Raw genomic sequence first — 24,250 nt, 5'->3', positions numbered from 1 at the left:
TCAGATCACATCCTAGAGGAACTCCTGGATCCCAGGTGCAGGAAAGGACGCTTCCCATTAAGGACCTGGCCCTCAGACCCATCACCACCTCACTTTCCCCAGTTTAATCCCACAGATCTTACTGGTTTTGCAGCTATAGATATTTTTTTTGGGGAGGATGCTTGAATGTATCTCAGTTCTTTGGGATCAGACATCTATGACCCAACCCTCATTATCATAGAGAACCCTGATATTACAGGTCTATTTACAGAGAGCCTTCTCCTTTCTTTACTGTCAGTATATGGAGCAGTTACCAAGTAAACCTGACCAGGGCCCAGTGTGGGTTGGGTGACAGTTCTTGGATGCTACCAAGTCAAGCAGGTAGGATGAATCTCGAAAGAAGTGATATGTTCATAGCAATTGTTTACTTATCTATCTTCAGACTAAAAACATTGATAACATGAGACTAAAGTAGGAAAAACTACCGGAAATATATCATATATTCAGAAGAAGAAAGAATACATCTCCAGAACAGCCATTAAGGGCAAATGAGCCCAGAGAGGTCAGCAGGAAGGAGGGCGGCTTTCCCCAGCAGAGGTGTGTTCCAGCGGCCATGAGATGTCATGACCAGCACTTGTGCAGTGGGGGTGGGGGATCTAACAGGAGTCCCTCACAACAACAACAGCAACAAAAACAATGACAACCACAACATAAGTCAGCCTGTCAGTGTATCCAACATAGATTTTTCATCAGTATGAACCAACAGAGTACACTGTAGAATTTTAGGTCTTGAATTTGGCTTGAGATGATCCAGACACATGGCAGAAGCAAAGTAAAATATTGGGTCATCCTGAACTATCTGGCACCGTAAGAACTGTGCAATACAGCCTGTATTCAGCAGTCTGACGGTCATTAGTTATCTACAGACAATTAATATCTCAGACTCAAACCCTGTTAAAAGACCCACTGATTCTGCTATTTGGGGTAATAACATCACAAAGATCCATGTGCAAAGTCAGGATGCCCACCATGAGATGTGAGAGGAGTCAGAGGCACTAGTGGACCCTGGATCTGAGACCAGCAGGGGTGCTGTTGGAGTGGTCCTGAGACTGCTGGGTTCTGGGCAAGGTAGACATAGAAAATGCTCTCCTGGTTCTTGCATACTTGGGCAAAGAGTTTCCTCATTGAAGTTTGGCTTCTCCGTGCCCTTGTTTGATTGACCAAAAGCTAGGTTCTCATACCCACTCTAAGGAACAAGGTCTACAGCATGCAGCCCCATCTTCTCAATTTATGCTCCCAAAGTCTGTCCTTGACAGTAACACGTTATGTGATTGTCTCACAGTCATCAGCTATTCCTCAATGTAAAGGGCATGCTGCCATGAGAACAGAATCCATGATGGATCAGGGAAAAGCCAGAGACATGTACAGAGTCCAGCTGCATCTGATGCAGGGTAGCCAACCATCCATCCAGGCCACTTATGAAACACCAACAATATGCTGGGCTGCATGGGGAATAGGGGCCATTAGAGGATTTGACATGGAAGATAGGAAATCTGATCAAGTTTATGAAGTTCTGCTGCTGCACAGAAGATGAGTGAGTAGGTGGTGAAAGTGAAGGCAGGGGCCTTTTGGGGATTGTGGATTTACTACAAAGAGCAGACTAGAGTCGTGGATGAGGAATGAAGAAGGCGAGGGGGAGATGGCTGTTGAGATTCTGCATGTTTTTTGGAGGTGAGAGGTAAAGAATGGGATGTGGGTAAGAGGTTTGGAGGCTACTTCTTGGAAACTGGGTGGGACTTGAGTGGGCTGTACCTCCTGGATGAAGGTTCATGGACAATGATGTGGGGTTGAGGTCCTCAGCTCCTCCCTGTGATGGAAATGTTGACAACAGCCATCCTGCCTTGTTCAGCGGTGACACAGGAATGTGTTATCCCTAGTTGTCGAGTGTGGAATCTCGATAAGCTTCACTCCTTCTTCTCTGAGATTCATTTGAGATGTTCACTCTCCGTGATCTCATGTGTCCACAGGCTAATTTCCTACATGGATCAAAAATGTCTGCAGTCCCAGGCATCACATCCACACAACAAACCCTCCTGAATGAGAGAGACTTGCCCCCGACCCTGACCCATTGCACAGGAATCCCAGTCTGCACAGGGACTAGACCAGATCACTTACACCATTTCCCCTGAATCCATCATGGCGTCGTGGGAGGGGATTTTCTGATCGGTTTGGGAAATTAAAGACCTGCCCCTGGAGCTGGATTTGGGGTCATTCACAGGCTCACCACATGGCTGGGAGACTTGGGATCTAAAGAGGAGAGGAAAGGGAAGAATGTTTCCCTAGGTGGTCCCCACCAAGCACATCACTCTGCCCTCCTTCTTCATCATAGTGCATGTTGGCTCTTGTTCTGTGGATACTGGGAGCTGGGCTGGGGACAGAGGCCAGCACTTCCTGCCTCACAGAATTCTGCTTCTGGCTCCCAGACCTTTCTAATGTTCTGCAAAGGATCAATCTCAGGTAAAATCACACTCACTTCCATCAGTGAGGCATCAATTTGAAATTCAATATTCTCAGGAGAAGTAGAAAGAAGCACAAATCCCTCATGAGGAATCCTCTTTCCAGATTGAGTGAGAAGGATGATTAAGTCTCAAGAAACCACATTAGTGGCCAGTGCCAACCATCACTTAGGCCCCTCTCCTCCACCTGCCCTGTCCCTCAGGTGAGGACTAGTCCCACTGGCCCAGCTTATGAATCTCTGGATGCACACTCCATGCCAAGTCCCTCCTTCTCCCATCCCCAAGCACGTGCTCCACGAGCTCACTGAGGGCTCATTGCTGAGATTCTCCATCTCATGGGGCCCAGGTCACAGGTGCTCTGCCCCAGTCACCTTCCTTTTTTGTGTTCTGGAGCTGGGATCAGAGTTAACCCGACTCAAAAAGGTAAACAACTGACGCTCACACAAGTATAGAATGAACCAGTGTAAAATGTTTTATTCAACTCATATATTGATGGGGAGATCAGTCAATGGTAAGGATTGGTCAAAGAGCATAGCAAAAACGAAAGTCCTTACATCCCACCAGGAATAGAACCTATGAAGCAAAGTCTTTGAGAGTTGGAGATGCACTTCTCAATCTCTAACAAGGGAGGGATCACAGACAAGGAAAGAATCTGGGTCCTGCACAGAAGGGGACCTGGCTCCATGGGGCTGGTCACTGCTCTGCACTTGGTCCTGATCTAAGAGGAGTTTGATAAGAGACCCCACCTAAGTCCTGACCAGTGAACAGCCAAGGGAGCCGTGGACATGCTCACCCTTGAGGAGTCTGAGTAGAGCATAAAGACTGCCCTCAGGTGAAGGGGAGGCAGGGGGACAGTGGACAGAGCAGTGAGGACCAGAGCTGTTTCTGATGAGCTTTAGTCACTGTGTCACACATGGTGAGTCTAGGCCTGGACACCAGGGGGCACTCAGTGCTCGTTCCTGGTGTTTCTGGGGCTGAGCACAGCTGGGACTAGCCACCTGCCTCTGCCTGGTGCCCACTGTTCAGGGCTCACAGCTGTGAACGCCCCAACCCCTGGCCATCCTTAGGCAGTGGGACCTGACCCAAGACCCAGTGAGAGATCAGAAAGCTGGGGGTCACATTTGCATGTGTGGGCCCTCCCTCTCTCAGAGTATGAAGAGGGGATGGGAGAGATTTGGGGGAAGCTCTGCTTCAGCTGTGGGGCCACAGAAGGCGGGACTCGGTGATGACCTCCACCATGGCCTGGTCCCCTCTCCTCCTCACCCTCATCGCTCTCTGCACAGGTGACTGAATATGGGGACAAGGGAAGGGGCCCTGGGAAGATGTGTGGGACCCTGCTGTCTCCTCTTGTTTCTAGACCCCAGCATCACCATCTCTGTGTCTTTCCCACTTCCAGTATCCTTGGCCCAGTCAGTGCTGACTCAGCCGGCCTCAGTGTCTGGGAACCTGGGCCAGAGGGTCACCATCTCCTGCACTGGAAGCAGCTCCGACACCAGGGATAATTATGTGAACTGGTACCAGCAGCTCCCAGGAACCGCCCCCAAACTCATCATCTATGAAAATAGCAAAAGACCCTCTGGGATCCCAGATCGATTCTCTGGCTCCAAGTCTGGAAACCCGGCCTCCCTGACCATCACTGGGCTCCAGGCTGAGGATGCGGCTGATTATTACTGCCAGTCCTATGATGACAACCTGAATGCTCGCACAGTGCTGCAGCCCTGTGGGGAAGTGAGACAAAAACCTGCTCTCCCCCAGAGCTCCTTTCTAGCAGCTAGATTGGATGCTGCTTGATTCATGAATTGCTAGATCGGTAAATTGTCTGTGGGACACTTTCTTTTAACAGCACCCAATACCACATGACAATAATAACAGAATATGACAAAGTGAGAAATACTAGAAATGGAAGGATAGTCCAATATGAGCAAACCTTTTAATAAAATTCACCATATTAATAAGATAAAAGAGGAGAAACCCCCCACATAATCATCTCCATAAGGAGAAAAAAATGCAAAGGAGTCATATCCTCAATAATATGAAATTTGGATAAAGGTGTCAACAAAATAATTTATTTATGGGTTATTTATATCTTAATGAAATGGAAAACAACTGTCAATAAGAGAATTATGATGAATTATCAGTCAATATTTAAAATGATAATGAATCTATCTTAAATAAAATGGGATAATTTAGACACGCTATTAACTTTTTTAAGCATAAAAAAGTTTAGTATGTGGTGTGTTTGACTCTATTAAGATATACATACTCCAAATAAGCCTTAAAGGAAAAACAGCAAGATGCTTTCACTCCTCTTCACACAGTGCTGTAAATAGTCTTATCAGCTCACACATTGCTTTCAACTGGACTGTTTTTATTTGCTTTTGGCATAAGGGGTTGGGGGACTGTTGGAAGTATACATGAGGCTCCTTTTATGGTAAGTTGTAAGTAGGCATACATCAAGCCAGAAACCTTTCAGACTGATTAAAGAATGATACAAAAACAGGGGAAAACAAAAAGAAAATTAAAGTACATATTCATCAAATCGCTACCAAGTACTGCACATTTAAAGCTTACAACAGTAACTCTAAAATCTAACGTTAAACAAATGATTAATATCAGTTTACAACCACTGTCTCATTTAATCTTCACACACACAGAACTTACAAGGTATGTCGTGTGTTATCCCCACTTTATAGCTGAGGAATACTTTGCTTGAGGTCATGCAGCTAGTAATTGGAGCCAGGAGTTCTTAACATTGCACACTCTTCTCCCCCTGTGGAAGGTACTTAGTTCAGAGGGCAGTTCTGAGAAGTAAATGTGCTAAGTCACATTTTTCCCTTAGCCCAGAGCCTGTCATATAGTAAACAGTCATTAAATGATAGGTCTTATTATTAAATTATTAATATTAGTGTTTACTTGTGCATATTCTAGGGTCCCATGTAGAGATTTTCCAACCATTTTGTTTAATCCATGTACTTCAATACCATATGGTACACAGGTGAGAATACTTCCAACTCTGTGATTCCATCAGTCAATAACGAGTTAAGGCTAGGAAGATAGAAGAGCACACAGTCAAAAGTTCTTAACTCACCAGTTAGTGAAATTGTGGGTCAGGATGTGAGAAAGTAATGAAGGAACGGGGCCATTCTAGTTGCTGGACAATGTTCTAGTCAGGCATCCACGAGCAGCAATACTTTGGGATGGGCACCACATTCTGGAGTCTGGCTCTCAGCACTTGCAGTCGAAAATCAAATTTAGTCAGTATACACAGAAGTATTCAGGCTCTTGGAAATTATTAAAATGAATCAAACTAACCAAATGACTAATCCTTAAATCACGTTGTCAATTATGTATGTATAGTTAGAGATATGCCTCTCCTAGATTGGGATATTCCATCCCTTATTGCCCTGGCAATGGAACTCATTCTTTTTTTTTGAGGAAGACTGGCCCTGAGCTAACATCTGTGCCCATCTTCCTCTATTTTATACGTGGGACAGCTACCACAGCATGGCTTGCCAAGCAGTGCCATGTCCGCACCCAGGATTCGAACCGGTGAACCCCAGGCCACCAAAGCAGAGCATGCACACTTAACTGCTGTGCCACTGGGCTGGCCCCTGGAACTCATTCTTGTTCCCAGATTGTGCATTGGAAATCACTTCCCTAACTGAAGTACTTCCTCCTTGAATCCCACCAAAGCCTTATTACCTGCTTTATTTTCTGTGGCATTTACCACCATCTAAAACTATCTAATTTCCTTCTGGATTGTCTGCCTTCTTCCACTTGAGTGACAGGTTCTTGCATGTTTGTTCACCACCATTAACCCCAGCTTCTAGAATAGAGCTTGACACATACTAGGAACTCAATACACGTCTCAACAAGTGAATGTAATCTGCAGGTTGTAAATCCAAGTTAGATGAGAGGCAATTCAAGGTCTTCTCCCTAACAGAGAATAGTTCCCTCGAAACTGGACTCTGTTTCTGAGTCAGTTTGTGCTTTCAGGAATCCCCCCTTAAAATACAATGTATTAGGTTTAAGCTGAGTTATAGAATAACTTGATTTGATTCTTGGTTCCACATTAACCATTCATTAAAATGGAAGCATGACAGAGAGGGGAGTGTTGGTTATGCAATACAGTGTGGAATTCGTTCATTTCCTTATCCTTTTAATACATAAATTTCTTAAGCTTCTATCATGTGACAGCATCCCATGAGATGTGGGATAAGGGGGGTTCTGTTGCCTCATTGCTCACTAATTACAAAACGAAAAAGCAAAATTTTAGTATTTTTCCAGCCAAAGGCAAGTGTCGTTGAACGAAAACAGCTCCATACAGCTGCTGTGTCAAAAGAAAGAAATAATCTCTATAAAGTCCTCGATTTATCCTAACCACAAAGCAGTGACTCATAGGAGGTGTTGGGAATTCTTCCCAGGAACGTCTAAGCCAGACTTGGGAAGTCCAGGAATGCTTTGCAGGGGAAGCCGTACAAAAGATGAGAGCAACAGGATGTGTGGGAATACGCCTGGAGAAGAGGGGGGACCAGCTTGTGAAGCTGACAGAAGAACAAGCGTGTAGGCACAGCAGCAAGACAGAGTTGTCGGCCTGAAGAACCAAAAGCAATTTCATAAGGTGGGAACTTAGATTTTGATAAGGAATTTCATCTATTTCTTGATTTAAGTCCTATTTCAATACATGGTTGGAAACTCTCAGATATGCCTGCCTCTCCACCTGCTGGTCATTTTTCTGTTTCCTTTAGGACCTTTCAGTATATCTGGATCCTGTCCTGTTTGTCTTTTTGTCACTTATTTTTTTTTCTCGTATTTTTCCCTGTCTCAGTATTACATGTTCCTGTCTCCATCTTTATTAGTTCACAACACACAATCTTATTCCTTTTCGCTTGCTCTACTTCTAACATTCTCCATTTTTAACTGGAAGCAAATAAAGCTTATTATATTCACACTTTACAAATGTAAAACAAAACTTGGACACGCATGCCTTCAGCAGCGAAGCAGATGAGCCCTGGTTTTCCGTTCTGCAGCACGGTTCCGAGTAAATGGACGAGGCTGTGGCACAGAGCTTGGCACTGAAATTCTGGCTCTACCACTTACTGGCTGAGCGACAGGTACATTTTACTTAAGCTAAGCTTCAGTTTCCTCATCCATAAAATGAGAGGATTAACAGAATCTACCTGACGGCGGTTTTAGCAGAAAGTCTTGTCTACTATTATTGTGAAGCCCCTCAGGGTGAGAACTCTGGGTCTCTAACTCGGCCGGACTTTCAGTCACTAACCTCTCCGGATTCTGAATGCCTACCCTACCGATGTTTGAAGCAAGCAATGGGTTATCGTTAACACAAAGAAGCATTCAAAGGGAGGACCTATTTTCTACACGAATGTGGGAAGGAGGCACTGCCTCGTGACCTGTCTTCACATACCCAGGATTACAGAAAAGGACTAGACCCTGAAACAACTCAAGGAATGTTATGTTGGCAAAGCGATTCTCGGAGCCTCCACGAAGAACCTCGTTTGGGACCGGGGAGACCCACTTCCAGCGGTAGTAGGACACGGAGGGTCCTCTAGGAGCCGAGGCGGAACTCGGCAGGATGAAGCCAAAATGGCGGGCGGCAGTTGCACTCCGTGGCCTCGGGCACTTCCGGCGGGGGCGTAACTCCGTCCCTGGTCCCACTCTGCCGGCTGCTAGCTGAGTGTTGCTCCTTAGTTCCTAGGGTTTGAAGAGGCCGCGGAACTTAAAGCCCAGGTACTGCGCCTGGAACCGGATCTCCATGAATGACCGCTGTAGGCAGGGCTGGGTTGGCCCTGATAGGTCCAGGAGGCCGGGGAGCCAGGGAGTGACACGATGGGGGTGTGGCGGGGTGAGAAGAGCCTCTTCCTCCTCCTGGGACTGGAGGTAAGGAATTTGCATAAAGCCCTTTACTGCCTGGAATCGTGGTTAAAGGATAAGGAAAAGGTTAAAGAATGTTCAAAGGGGTGTGTGGGGCCGGCATCTCCACCACGGCGTTGGTCTCAGCCTTTCCTCAGAGGTTTTCTTACCACTTAGGAGAGTTGTTAGCATCACAAGCTGTGATCTAACGTCACACAGATCTGTGCTTAAATCTTGGCTTTGTCTCACTTCCTGAGTGATTTCATTAAGTTACTTAAGTTCCCTAAACTTCATATTTTTATCTCTAAAGTGCAGAAAATAATTGTAGTTGTTTTAGAGTTACTGTGAGGAAATATGTATATCACACAACACTGAGCCTTGTACATAGTAAGCGTTGAATTTATACTTGCTCTTTCACGTTTGTGTGAGTTAATGAAAACTTGCCTGCTTTGCTTCATCTTGTCCTGGCGGCCCATGGCACTCTCTTGGCAAACCATCTATGCCAAACAAAGATTCATCACAAACTGAAAGCCCTTAATTTTAGGAAAGTATGAATAAGGTGGTTCATATTGCCTTTAAAAAATGGTAAAAGGAAACTGAGAGGTGGATTGTCACCATAGTTTGGGGTGTTTAGGCTCATGAAAAGATTCCCGGAAGAAGAGACAATGAGAATGAACATTCCAGGCAAGTGTAACAGCATGTGAGAAGGCCCCACAGTGAGCTGGAGCACGGCAGCTGTGGGGAACTGAGTTAGCTTTGTTTGAACTGAGATATTAATGATGGAAGGGAGAGAAGTAGAGAGGAAGAGGAAAGCAGGGCTGGATTTTGTATGGCCTTGTAAGTCCTGTCAAAGAGTTATTCAAATTATCCTTCCCGATCATGTGTTTATAATGTATGAGTTAGATTAATAACCTTAGGATAAAGACAATATGGAATTGGCAAATTACAGTTACCCCATATGGTAACAGAGGCCACCTTTCCATAGAATACCAAGTAAAGTGACATCTCAGGTCCATACATCATGTGGCATGAAGGAATGCTCTACTTTAAGTGGTTGACCCTTTACAGAGGATCCTGGAGGTATCTGGATAAAAGTCTAAAGCTGTTATTGCTAACTCAGCCTCATTCAGCAATGGTTTTGAGGACATAAATTCCTAATGCTGCACTGGAGAAAAAGGAACAGGAGAGGGATATACGCTCTTGCTTTGATAGAGAAACTTTCTACTATCTCACTTCAGGTATTGGCAGCAAGCTCTAAATGACTGGAATTCCCAAGGATGAGAAGGAAACACTAGGAAAGCTGCCAAAGAAATGGAGTGGCTATGAGTAGGTGTTCTGCATGGAGTCAAATGGCCTGAGTTGAAACCTCACACCCCAACTAAATTATTTGACTAAATTACCTAATCTCTTTGACCCTTAATTCCTTCATTTATAAAATAGGTACAGTAGTACATTCATCAAGTTGTTGGGAGCAGTAAACAAAATACTTCACGGAGGGGCCAGCCCGGTGGTGCAGCGGTTAAGTGCACACGTTCCACTTCCCAGCGGCCTGGGGTTCACCGGCCCAGATCCCGGGTGTGGACATGGCACCGCTTGGCAAAAGCCATGCTGTGATAGGTGTCCCACATATAAAGTAGAGGAAGATGGGCATGGATGTTAGCTCTGGGCCAGGCTTCCTCAGCAAAAAGAGGAGGATTGGCAGTAGTTAGCTCAGGGCTAATCTTCCTCAAAATAAATAAATAAATAAATAAATAAACTTCACGGAGAGCTGTACCCTAGTTTTTGGCATGTAATAAGACCTCAGTAAATCCTAGGCATTATGGTTATTAGTGTTTTGCATCTTTAATCTTTCACATTTTTGTAAGCATGTGATCATTTGAATTTTACAACTTTGCTACAGTAAGTGTTGTAGAATCAGAAAGCTGTACTTAGTAAACTTGCCCGGCATTCATCTAAATTCTCTAGTTTCTTTTTTTCCAGTTTTTCATTTATTTCTTGAAGGCATTAGTTTACTAGGGCTGCCATACCTAACAAAATGCCACAGAGTAGGTGGCTTAAACACATTTCTCCCAGTTCTGGAGGCTAGATGTCTTAAGATCAAGGTGTCGGCAGAGTTGGTTTCTTCTGCATCTTCTCTGCTTGGCTTGCAAGTGCCCACCATCTGGCAGTGTTCTCAGATAGGATTCCTCTGTGTGCACATGTCTGTGTCCTAATTTCCTCTTACTAAAGACACCAGTCACATTGCATCAGGGCCCACCCTATGGCCTTGTTTCACCTTAATTACCTCTTTAAAAGCCCTGTCTCCAAATACAGTCACATTCTGAGGTCCTGGGGGTTAGGACTTCAACATTTGAATTTGGGAAGGGGGGCACGATTCAGCCCATAACAGCATTATTATTTTTTTTTTAAAAAAGCCTCTTTTTGTAGAAACACAAAAGTAGAAACAAACAGTACAATAGATCCCACTACTCATCACCCAGCTTCAGGGTCATTAGCTCTTTTCCAGTCCCCTTGCAGTGACACTCATGTTCTCCTCTTTCCTTCTGAATTTCTTGGAAGCAAATCCCTGACGTCACAGCACTCCATCTGCAAATATTTCAGCATTGATCTCCAAAGTACAAAATATAACCACAACATCATTTTATCACCTGTAAAAAACAATTCTGTATCATCAAATATCTAGTCTGGGCTCAAGTTTCCAGGTATCTCATAAATTGTTCATTTAAATCAAGATCCAGATAAGGTTCACATTGTGATTAGGTGATATATCTTTTCAATCTTTTTTAATCTATAGATTTAGTCTTTAAAAAATGTAATGTATGTACAGATCTAGTCTTAGCCTGCCTGCAGACATGATCTTTTCCCCTTCCCCATTTTCCTTTGTAATACTTGTTAATACCTATCATACAACATGTTTATTTGTGTGCCTAGGGTACTGTATCTCCACCTGCCCATCATTAGAATAAAAACTTCATAAGAGCAGGAGGAACTTTGTGGGGAGCAAATATTGGAATGTGCCTGACCAATGATCCCTTCTAACAGTGATTTTTCTCTAGGAACTTTTTCTCCTTGAACTGGGGAGGCTGGGAGAGAGGTATTACATTTATTTTTATGATGGTTATTCTCTCCTAAACGGAAGTGATTTATTCTGGGTGATAGGCTCAGCAAGAGGAGGTCTTATGACTAGATGATAATTGTTTTTTCTGTTTGAAATTATACAAGACACTAGCCTCCCAGATCAACCCTGGTAGGATTAGAGAAGGAAAATGGAGAAAAACATGGCAATGAGGTCCAGGGGGACAGTTTGGAAGGGGGATATGTGGGATGGTGGCTTTGGCCTGGCAGGAGGTAGCCTAGTGTCAAAGAGAAAACACAGTGGGAAGTTAAGGAGAAGACTTTATTTAGGTTATTGCAACAGGGAGGGCACCCCAGATCCACAGATCAGAGTGTCTTGGCAGATTGGTTCTACCTTCGTCCTCTGTAGTAAGGGATAACCAAGTTGCAGGTGGAGTTGTTTGCAAGAATGGCAAGTCTAAGTTATCTGACCAGCAACCGTTTTCCTCTGTGGTTAGCTAGTTTCAGCGAGACAGACACTTCTAATCTCAGTTACTCAAAGAACAAGAAGTTGGAGTGTCTGTGTGTAGCCTTGTCAGCAGGTTCAGGCAAAAGGGTCTGTGTCTGGCCTTGCTGAAGGTAAACAAGGGAGCCATCCTTGACTCTTATGGGAGCCATGAGAAAGAGTGGACAGCGAGTCTTATCTAAGCCATGGGGAAGGGTAATTTTTTGAGTTAAGCTGCTTCCTAGAAGACAGATGTTGGGGGGGGAGGGTTTCCCCAAACAAAAGATTGGAGGATTTCTTAAGCCTAGCTGTTTTTTTGGAGCACAGGGCTCAGGTAAAGTTCAACACTGTCACTAACTTGGTTGTTAGAGGACAGAATAGGTAGGGAGGTGCTGGAGTCTCATTGCCTTGAGACAAACTGTCCACAAATGCACACTCTGAACCAGGTGTATTCAGCTGCAACACCAGGGCAGTTGCCTAAGGCCTGGCTTGTGCTGAGTGGAGAAGTGGAGACTGGTCTCAGGGAAGTTGTTTTCCCACCCTTCTGCCTCCAAACCCACAGAGCTGGGAGGTCACAGTCTGAGAGTCTCTCCCTACTGTTGCTTCTCCTGAGAAGCAAACGTTGAAGATCAGACCTGAGTTGTTATTTCTTGGGGTGGGGAGTGACTGGCTGTGGGTTTTCTGGTGCTCTCCACCCTAGGGCTCATCCGCTCCCCACCCCTTTAGTTAATCGGAACTGATTGGGCCTGTCTGGTCTTCATTCATTCCTTTGCCCCACAGAAGGCATGTGGTATTTTTATGTTCAGGATGGATGTAGTTTACAATCAGTCATATAATGGGCTCAGGAAAATGAGTGGGAGAAAATCCACCAAAGCACTGACGCTTTCTTTGGGTAGTGGTGCCATAAGTGGTTGTTTATTTATGTGCTTTCAAAATTTCTGAAGTAACTAATGGCGTACACAGCCCTGTCAGACCCCCTCTCCACAGGCCCTTGGCTCAGGCCTGAAGCAGTGCTCAAGGAAGGACTGGAGAAGGCACAAGCGGGGACAAGTTTATATGAGTAGCCCCTCCTCTGCAGGTCAGTGAAGGGGCAGAAAGGCCCAGGGTAACCCAGTCCCACCACATCTCCTATAGCCTTCTTGGTCTCCTCCTGTGCTCCTCTCTCACTGCGTGGGTAGAAAGAGCCCTCAGAGACCTGGGGGCTGCTCCCCAGCATGAGTGACCCCCTGTGGCTGAGACCTCAGAGCAGGTCAACCTGGCCTAGCCCAGTGATCTGTCTGTTCTCCAACCAGTGCTTACTCAGCTGCCCTCCCTCTCTGTAGCCCTGGGAACAACAGGCCAAACTTGCCTGTACGCTGAGCCATGGCTTCTGGGTTGGTGGCTACAGGATGTTCTAGCACAAGCAGAAACCAAGGAGCCCTCCTAGTTTCTCCTGTCCCTTTCCTCAGATTCAGGGAAGCTCCTGACTCTGGGTCCTCAATCGCTCTTCTGGACCTAAAGATGCTGGTGCCAGACATCTGCTCGTATCTGACTCCAGCCAGTTCTGGCCCAATAATCTTCTCATTGTGACATAGAGAGGGACCAGGCTTCACAAGTTCTGAGTACTGTGACTCTTTTTGGTTGTTCAAAATAACTTTTAAATTGTCATGGTAACAGTTTGTCCATGGTAACAGCAGTTGAAAGTGAATTTGTGCTCATGGTCATTAACTCTCCCCCTCCCAACTTCCCATTAAATATGTTTGAGAACTCAGGAAGGCTGACTCTCAAGAGCACCCAGAAACCAAGTCCTCCAGTCTGGGATGAGCGGTTATTTTTACACCTGGTGTACTAAAACGAAACTCACCAACAATGGTGACATCGAGCTCTCCCTTGAGAGAAGGCCAGTCTTTCAGAGTGACAGGCAGTAAGCAGAGCCTACCTATCTCCATCACATCTGGCTTCTTACATCAGAGGCTCAGGATCTGTTGACGAGGAGACTCATGGGCAGTCCCGCCACTGGGCTACTCCTGCCTTTGGAGGAAGCAGTGGAGAGCTGCTTTCTCAGCCCCAAATGGCTGCCTCAGAGCAGCTGCAGCGTACTGCATTCCAGGGATGGTGCTTTCTGTAGAGTCAGAGAAACACTCCCACAATGACTTTGAAGGGAAGCTGGAACCTTGGGAGGTGCTGTTGCTGTGAGAGTCAGAAGGAAGAGCTCAGGGTAGAAGAGAAACAGGAACCATGCAGACCTTGATGACCTTGATCCCACCATAGAACGTATTTATGTCCTGGGTCTCAGGCAGGACTGGGATCCTGGACCAGGGGAGACTTTATTCAGCTTTGTGGGGGCATGGTGGCACCATGTATCCTCACTCCAGTTGTCTTCTGAGAGTCACTCCTTACTGACTTCTCTTCATACAAATGAGGAGAAGTGGTTCTTTCAGTTGGTTTTATAAGATCAAAGTGCTCTTTTTGATTGACTGAATTCATAAGCCAGATCAGAGATTTTCTAGTTCAGGAAACAATTACCTGCACATGTCCTCCCGTATTCACCAAGTCCAGTGTTTACTCCTAGCAGCGTGCGTTCACTCTGGACGTCATCCTAAGCTTGCTGTGGCCAGTACACGTCTCTGGTTTTCAGAGGATCATCCTCCCCTTCCCTGCTTCTACTTCCTATTTCTTATGCATCCTGTTCTGTGTGGTTTCCAGCTGCTCTCATTCTACACAGACCCTTTAGGGGAATGTGTTGACCTCAAGATGCTCCTGGTATCAAGGTGGTAAGGAATGGCATCTAAAACCTGATTCAAAGTTCCATGCTATCCCATGATGTCACAGGGGCTGAGGCCTGTCTACATGGTGACCTACCTCACAACCCCCATATACAGCCCATATTCCATAAAATGTAGGGGTTTTGTCATTATCAGGAGATCAGGATAAGAAGAAACCTTAAAAATAACTCCATCAGCTCAAGTAGGATGAGCCTGCCCCAGTGTGTTCGTCTAGTGACCCTCTTAAGAGAGATTTTATGCATGCACGAACAGTAGATGGAGGAGTCAGTTGTCTGCCCTCGATGGTGCTGGTAACAGGTCTTTGTAGACTTCATACTCCCAATGCATCACAGGTACATGGTCACTTACAGATCAGGTCCTCAAAAAATGTTAAATTAGTCCAGGCAGAGGGGGAAATGTTTTCTAGACATTGAATTCAGTAGCACCTGTTGTGGGGGGAGGGGGCCTCCAGGGACTGTTCAGACTGAGGAGGCTCATGGGGTCAGGATAGGGTCTAAGAACTCAACAGAAAAGTCTACAGTGTGCAGCACTGCAGGGAGAAGGGTTTTGAGATGATGACAGAGAGAGGCAGGATCTGAGGAGCCTGAACAGGGCCAGTAGCTTTTCTGCTGCCTGAGACCTCAGCCAAAGTCACTCCTTCTGCCCTCTCCCCATCCTGGGCATGCAGTGCCCATAGCAGTGAACCCAGGAAAAGAAAATAAGGCAGGAAAGGAAAAAGGGAAGGCAGAGGAATAGAAAAACGGAGGGAACAAACAGAAGACAAATAATAAGATGGAGGAATGGATGGTGTTTTCTGATACCACATGTGTGTGGTTTGTTTGGGTTTTTTCTCTGATGCCAAATACATGTTGTTTCCACACCAACCAATTCTCTGACGCTAACTGGGTGTCCAAAAATTCAATCCAGTAATGACACTATCTTGAGTTAGCATCAGATCCCACAAGATAAAGCGTTCCACAAGACTGAGTCCACTTCAGATGCCAGCTACAAATGGGATGCCCAGGCCACCTACACTTCTGCCTGGCTGACTATAAATTCGGGGGTTCCCACAACCCCCTCAGGTTTGACTTACAGAACTCAGGAAAGCACTTCACTTACAATTACTAGTTATAAATGATGCAACTCAGCCAAATGGAAGTGATGTATAGGACAAGGTGTAGGCGTGGGTGGCACAGAGCCCCCATGCCCACTCCAGGCATGCTACTCCACCAACACATTTATGCGTTCACCAACCCAGAAGCGCTCCAAAACTTTTAGGGGTTTTTCTGGAAGTCTCATTACCTAGGCGTGATTGATTAAATCATTGGCAATTGGTAATTGAACTCAATAATATCTGACCCCTCTCCCCTCCCAGGAGGTCAACGCTGGTGCTAAAAGTTTTAATCCTCTAATTGTGTGGTTGATTCTTCTAGCCACTGGTACCCCCTCACCACCATGACTCATCTCATTAGCATAAAAAAGACAGTAAATTCCAAGGGTTTTAGGAGCTCTGTGCCAGGGACCCAGACAAAGACTAAGTATTTTTTTATTATACCACACAGACATAAATCTAATAACCTATTAAATTACATACCAATAGTTACATTATACATTATATTACACACCAATAATTATATTACATTACATTATGTAATTACATTACATTACATGCCAATATTTGCATTAAATACATATGGCTTAAAACACATCAATTAAGAGGTAGAAACTCAAAGTGGATTAGACTTGAATGTAAGACCTGAAACCTTAAAACTCCTACAATAAAACATAGGCAGTATAATCTTTGACATTGGTCTTTGAAGTATCTTTTTGAATACATGTCTCCTCAGGCAAGGGAAACAAAAGAAACAATAAATGGGACTATATCATACTAAAAAGCGTCTGCATGGCAAAAGAAACCATCAACAAAACAGAAAGACAACCCACCAACTGGGAGAAAATAGTTGCAAATCATATATCCAACAAGGAGTTAATTCCCCAAGTATATAAAGATCTCATACAACTCAACAACAACAAAAATGAACAATGTGATCAAAAAATGGGCATTTTTCCAAAGAAGATATATGGATGGCCAACAGGCACATGAAAAGATGTTCAACATCACTGATAATTAGGGAAATGCAAATCAAAACTACAATGAGATATCACTTCATGCCTGTCAGAATGGCTATTACTAAAAAGACGAGAAGTGTTGGAGAGGATGTGGAGAAAAGGGAACCCTCATATACCACTGGTAGGAATGCAAACTCATGCAGCCACTATGGAAAACAGTATAGAGAATTCTCAGAAAATTAAAAATAGAACTACCATATGATCCAGCTATTCCACTTCTGGATATTTATCCAAAGAACACAAAAACACTAATTCAAAAAGATATATGCACCCCTATGTTCATCACAGCATTATTCACAATAGCCAAGATATGAAAGCAACCCACGTGCCCATCAACAGATGAATGGATAAAGAAGATGTGATATATATACACAGTGGAATACTACTCAGACATAAAAAAGAAAATCGTGCCATTTGTGACATGGATAGACCTCAAAGGTATTACACTAAGCAAAATAAGTTAGAGAAAGACAAATACTGTCTGATTTCACTCATATGTGGAAGACAAACAAACAAAAAGATAGATAAGGAGAACCAATTGGTGTTTACCAGAGAAGGGGACAGGGGAGGGCCAAAGGGGTAAAGGGGCACATATGTGTGGTGATGGACAAAAACTAGACTTTTGGTGATGAACACGATGCATTTTATACAGAAGCTGAAATATAATAATGCACACCTGAAATTTACACAAAGTATAAACCAATGTGATCTCAAAAAATAAATAAATAAAAGTGAGGCTAGTTTAAGGGACCTCTGGGACAATATCGAGCATTCTAACATTTGCATTATAGGGGCCCCAGAAGGAGAAAGAAAGGAGCAGAGAACTTATTTGAAGAAATAATAGCTAAAAATTTTCCTAACCTGGGTAAGGAAACAGACATTCAGGTCCAGGAAGCACAAAGAGTCCCAAACAAGATGAACCCAAAGAGGTCCACACAAAGACATATTATAATGAAAATGTCAAAAGTTAAAGATAAAGAGGGGGGCCAGCCCCGTGGCTGAGTGGTTAGGTTCATGCGCTCTGCTTCAGCAGCCCAGGGTTTCACCGGTTCAAGTCCTGGGTGCGGACATGGCACCACTCACCAAGCCATGCTGCGGCAGCATCCTGCATGCCACAACTGGAAGGACCTACAACTAAAAGTACACAACTCTGTACTGGGGGGCTTTGGGAGAAAAAGAAAAAAATAAAATCTTAAAACAAAACAAAACAAAAAAGATAAAGAGAGAATCTTAAAAGTAGTAAGAGAAAAGCAACAAGTCATGGAAACTCCCATAAGACATCAGATGACTTTTCAGCAGAACCTTTGCAGGTTAGAAAGGAGTGGCATGATATATTCAAAGTGCTGAAAGGGAAAAACGTACGGCCAAGAACACTCTCCCAGGTAAAGTCATCATTCAGAATGGAAGGAGAGAGAGTTTTCCAGACAAGCAAAAACTAGAGGAGTTCATCATCACTAAACTGACTTTACAGGAACTGTTAAAGGGACTTCTTTAAGTGAAAAGGAAAAGGCCACAAACAGAAATAAGAAAACCATGAAAGAAAAAAATCTCACTGGTAAAGGCAAGCATATAGTAAAGGTAGTGGACCAACCACTTAGAAAGTTCGTATGAAGGTTAAAAGACAAAAGTAGTAAAATCATCTTTATCTGCAATAAGAAGTTAAGGGATACAGAAAGTAAAGGGAGGTAAAATATGACATCAAAAACAAAATGCGGGGTGGTGGTGGTAAAAATGTAGGACTTTTAGAATGTGTTCAGAATTAAGAGACCATCAACTTAAAATAGACTGTTATATATACTGGTTGTTGTATATGAACCTTATGATAACCACAAACCAAAAATCTGTAACAGATACACAAAAAATAGAGAGAAAGGAATATAAACGTTACACTAAAGAAAGTCATCAAATCATAAGGGAAGAGAGCTAGAGAAGAAGAAAGAAACAAGGATGAAATGCAAAAACAATTAACAAAACGGCAATATAGGCACACCTTGAAGATATTGCAGGCTCAGTTCCAGATTACTGCAATAAAGTGAATATCACAATAAAGTGAGCCACACAAAAGTTTTGGTTTCTCAGTACATATAAAAGTTATGTTTACACTATACTGTAGTCTATTAAGTGTGCAATAGCATTATGTGTAAAAAAACAAGGAAAGGAAAAAACCTACAACCTGAACATACCTTAATTAAAAAATACTTTATTGCTAAAAAATGTTAACCATCACCTGAGCCTACAGCAAGTTGTAATCTTTTTGCTGATGGAAGGTCTTGTAAAAAATGCAATTATCTGTGAAGTGCAATAAAAAAAAAAGCACAGTAAAAAGAGGTATGCTTGTAACTACATACCTATCAATAATTACTTTACATGTAAATGGGCTAAATGCTCCAATCAAAGGACATAAGGTGGCTGAATGGATAAAGATACAAGACCCATATATATTCTGCCTATAACAGACATACTTCAGATCTAAAGACACTCACAGACTGAAAGTGAAGGGACGGAAAAAGATATTCCATGAAAATGGTAATGAAAAGAAAGCTGAAGTAGCTATACATATATCAGAAAAAATAGACTTAAAAACAAAAACTGTGGGGGCCAGCCTGGTGGCACAGAGGTTAGGTTTGCATGTTCCATTTCTCGGTGGCCCGGGGTTCACCAGTTTGGATCCTGGGTGCGGACATGGCACCACTTGGCATGCCATGCTGTGGTAGGCATCCCACATATAAAGTAGAGGAAGATGGGCATGGATGTTAGCTCAGGGCCAGGCTTCCTCAGCAAAAAGAGAAGGACTGGCAGTAGTTAGTTCAGGGCTAATCTTCCTCAAAAAAAAAAAAAACCCAAAACTGTAATGAGACAAAGAAAGGCATTACATAATGATAAAGGGAGCAATCCAACAAGATATAACGCTTGTAAATATCTATGCACCCAATACAGGAGCACCTCAATACATAAAGCAAATATTAACAGACATAAAAGGAGAAACTAACCGTAACAATAACAGTGTCGGGGGGGGCTGGCCCCATGGCTGAGTGGTTGAGTTTGTGCACTCCACTTTGGCGGCCCAGGGTTTTGCTGGTTCGGATCCTGGGCACAGACATGGCACTGCTCATCAGGCCATGCTCCCCACACAGCACAACCAGAAGGACATACAACTAAGAATATACAACTATGTACTAGAGGGCTTTGGGGAGGAGAATGAAAAAAAAATAATAGTAGGGGACTTTAACACCTCACTTACATCATTGGATAGATTATCCAGACAGAAAATCAACAAGGAAACACTGGTCTTAAATGACCCATTAGACCAGATGGATTTAATGGATATGTACAGAACATTTCATCCAAAGATGGCAGAGTACACATTCTTTTCAAATGCACATGGAACATTCTCTAGGACAGATCACAGGTTAGGCCATGATACAAGTCTCAATAAATTTAAGAAGATTTAAATTATATCAAGCATCTTTTCTGACCACAACAGTATGAAACTAGAAATCAATTACAAGAAGAAAACTGGGAAAAAAAACACATTGAGGCTAAACAACATGCTACTAAATAACCAATGGGTCAATGAAGAAATCAAAGAGGAAATAAAAAAATACCTTGAGACAAATGAAAAGGGAAACACATGGTCCAAAATCTATAGGATGCAGCATGCAGTTCTAGAGGGAAGTTTATGGCAACCCAGGCCTATCTCAAGGAACAAGAAAAATCTCAAATAATCTAACTTTACTCCTAAGGGAACTAGAAAAAGAAGAACCAACAAAGCCCAAAGTTAGGAGAAGGAAAGAAATAATAAAACTCAGAGTGGAAATAAATGAGAGACTAAAAAAACAATAGAAAAGATCAATGAAACCAAGAGCTAGTTCTTTGAAAAGATAAACAAAATTGATAAATCTTTAGCCAAACTCATCAAGAAAAAGAGAGAGGGCTCAAACAAATAAAATCAGAAGTGAAGGGGGCCTGCCCTGTGGCTGAGTGGTTAAGTTCGCACTCTCTGCTTCAGCAGCCCAGGGTTTTGCCAGTTTGGATCCTGGATGCAGACCTAGCACTGCTCATCAGGCCATGTTGAGGTGGCATCCCACATAGCAGAGCCATAAGGACCTATGACTAGAATATACAACTGTGTACTGGGGGGCTTTGGGGAGAAGAAGAAGGAAAAAAAGAAGATTGGCAGCAGAAGTTAGCTTAGGTGCCAATCTAAAAAAGAAAAAAGAAATGAAAGAGAAGTTATAACTGACACCACAGAAATACAAAGGATCATAAGAGATTACTATGAGCAATTATATGTAATAAATTGGACAACCTAGAATAAATGGATAAATTCCTAGAAATATACAATCTTGCAAGACTGAATCAGGAAGAAAGATAAAATCTGAACAGACCAATTACTAGAAATGAAATTGAATCATAATAAAAAAACTCCCAACAAACACAAGTCCAGGACCAGATGGCCTCACAGGTGAATTCTAACAAATATTTAAAGAAGAGTTAATACCCTTCCTTCTCAAACCATCCAAAAAAATTAAAGGAGGATCAGTCCCAAACTCATTCTACAAGACCAGCATCACCCTGATACCAAAACCAGACAAAGACATCACAAAAAAAGAAAATTACAGGCCAATATCCTTGATGAACATAGATGCAAAAATCTTCAATGAAATATAAGCAAACCAAATTCAACAGCATATTAAAAGGATCATATACCATGACCAACTGGGATTTATTACAAGGATGCAAGGATGGTTCAATATCCACAAATCAATTGATGTGATACACCACATTAACAAAGTGAAGGATAAAAATCATATGATCATCTCAATAGATGCAGAAAAAGCATTTAGCAAAATTCAACATCCATTTATGATAAACCCCACAACAAAGTGGGTATAGTGGGAACATACCTCAATATGATAAAGGCCATATATGACAAACCCATGTCTAACATCATACTCAATGGTGAAAAGCTGAAAGGTTTTCTTCTGACATTAGGAACAAGACAAGGATGCCCACTCTCACCATTCTTATTCAACATATTATTAGAAGTCCTAGCTACAGCAATCAGACAAGAAAAAGAAATAAAAAGCATCCAAATTGGAAAGGAAAAAGTAAAACTGTCACTTTTTGAAGATGACTTGATACTATATATAAAAAGCTCTAAGGGCTCCATCAAGAAACTATTAGAGCTAATAAATGAGTTCAGTAAAGTTGCAGGATATGAAATAAATATAGAGAAATCAGTTGTGTTTATATACACTAATAATGAGCTATCAGAAACAGAAATTGAGAAAACAATTCCAGGGCCGTCCCCATGGCCGAGTGGTTAAGTTCGTGCGCTCCGCAGCTGTGGCCTAGGGTTTTGCCAGTTCGGATCCTGGGCGTGGACATTGCACCACTCATCAGGCCATATTAAGGCGGCGCCCCACATGCCATAACTAGAAGGACCTGCAACTAAGATACACATCTATGTACAGGGGTGGTTTGGGGAGATAAAGCAGAAAAAAAAGAAGATTGGCAACAGTTGTTAGCTCAGGTGCCAATCTTTGGGGGAAAAAAAAGAAAACAATTCCATTTACAATTATATCAAAAGGAATAAAATACCTAGCAATAAATTTAACCAAGGAGGTAAAAGACCTGTACACTAAGAACTATAAGACATTGATGAGAGAAATTGAAGACAACACAAATAAATGGAAAGATATACCATGCTCATGGATTGGAAGAATTAATATTGTTAAAATGTCCATACTACTCAGAGCAATCTACAGATTTAATGCATCCCTATTAAAATTCCAATGGCATTTTTCACAGACCTAGGATAAATAATCCTAAAATATGTATGAAACCACAAAAGACCTCGAATAGCCAAGGCAATCTTAAAAGAAGAACAAAGCTGAAGGTATCATGATCCCTGATTTCAAACTATACTACAAAGCTGTAGTATAAATATGTTATATTATATGTATAGTATAAAACACTATGGTACTGGCACAACACAGACACATAGATCAAAGGAACAGAATAGAGACCCCAGAAATAAGCCCACACGTATATAGTCAATTAGTCTACTACAAAGGAGGCAAGAATATACAATGGAGAAGACAGTCTCTTCAATAAGGTGTTGGGAGAACCAGACAGACACCTGCAAAAGAATGAAACCACTTTCTTACACCATATGCAAAAATAAGCTTAAAATAGATTAAAGACTTAAATGTAAGACCTGAAACTCTAAAACTCCTAGAAGAAAACATAGGTAGTAAACTCTTTGACATCAGTCTTAGCAATATTTTTATGGATCTGTCTCCTCAGGCAAGGGCAACAAAAGCAAAAATAAACAAATGGGACTACATCAAATTAAAAAACTTTTTCACAGCAAAGGAAACCATCAACAAAATGAAAACACAACCTACTGAATGAGAGAATATATTTGCAAATGATATGTTCGATAAGGGGTTAATATCCAAAATATATAAAGAACTCATACAACTCAATATCAGAAGCAAACAATCCGATTAAAAAATGGGCAAAGGACCTGAATAGACATTTTTCCAAATGAGACATACAGATGGCCAACATACACATGAAAAGATGCTCAACATCCCTAATCATCAGGGAAATGCACATCAAAACCACAATGAGATATCACTTCACATCTGTCAGAATGGCCATTATCAACAAGACAATAAATAACAAGTGTTGGCAAGGATGTGGAGAAAAGAGAACCCTCATGCACTGTTGGTGGAAATATAAATTGGTACAACCACCAAGGAAAACAATATGGAGCTTCATCAAAAAATTACAAATAGACCTGCCATATGATCTAACAATTCCCCTTCTGGGTATTCATTCAAAGCAAATAAAAATACTAATTTGAAAATATATATGCACCCTTGTGTTCACTGCAGTATTATTTACAATAGCCAAGATACGTAAGCGACCTAAGCGTCCATCAGTAGATGAATGGATAAAGAAAATGTGGCATATATATATACAATGGAATATCAGTCATAAAGAAGAATGAAATGCTGTCATTTGTGACAACATGGATGGATCTAGAGTGTATTACGTTAAGTGAAAAAACTCAGACAAATAAGATGAATACTATATGATTTCACTTATATGTGGAATCTAAAAAAAAAAAAAATGGAACAAACAAGACAAAACAGAAACAGACTCACAGATATTGAGAACAAATTAGTGGTTGCCAGAGGAGAGGAGAGTTGGGGGAAGTACAAATGTCAAGTCATAAAATAAATAAGTCCTGGAGATGTAATGTACAGCATAGGGAATACAGTCAACAATACTGTAATAATTTTGTATGGTGACAGATGGTTACTAGTCTTATCAGTGTGGTAATTTTGTAATGTATAGAAATGTTGAATCACTATGTTGTACACCTGAAAGTAATATAATATTGTATGCCAACTATATATACTTCAATAAAAAAA

At 42.4% G+C, this 24,250-nt stretch overlaps 1 gene segment (V, D, J or C); it reads left to right on the top strand.

Moving 5' to 3' along the window:
• Window positions 1–3,732: 3,732 nt before the first annotated feature.
• Window positions 3,733–4,465, top strand: LOC106837004 (immunoglobulin lambda variable 1-40-like). The segment is given in 2 exon segments: window positions 3,733–3,778; window positions 3,892–4,465. Coding segments are annotated over 2 exon segments (441 nt in total).
• Window positions 4,466–24,250: the final 19,785 nt, after the last annotated feature.

This window comes from Equus asinus, chromosome 3, assembly GCF_041296235.1.
Source record: "Equus asinus isolate D_3611 breed Donkey chromosome 3, EquAss-T2T_v2, whole genome shotgun sequence".
NCBI classification, from domain to species: domain Eukaryota; kingdom Metazoa; phylum Chordata; class Mammalia; order Perissodactyla; family Equidae; genus Equus; species Equus asinus.
This window is presented reverse-complemented; position numbering and strand designations above follow the sequence as displayed.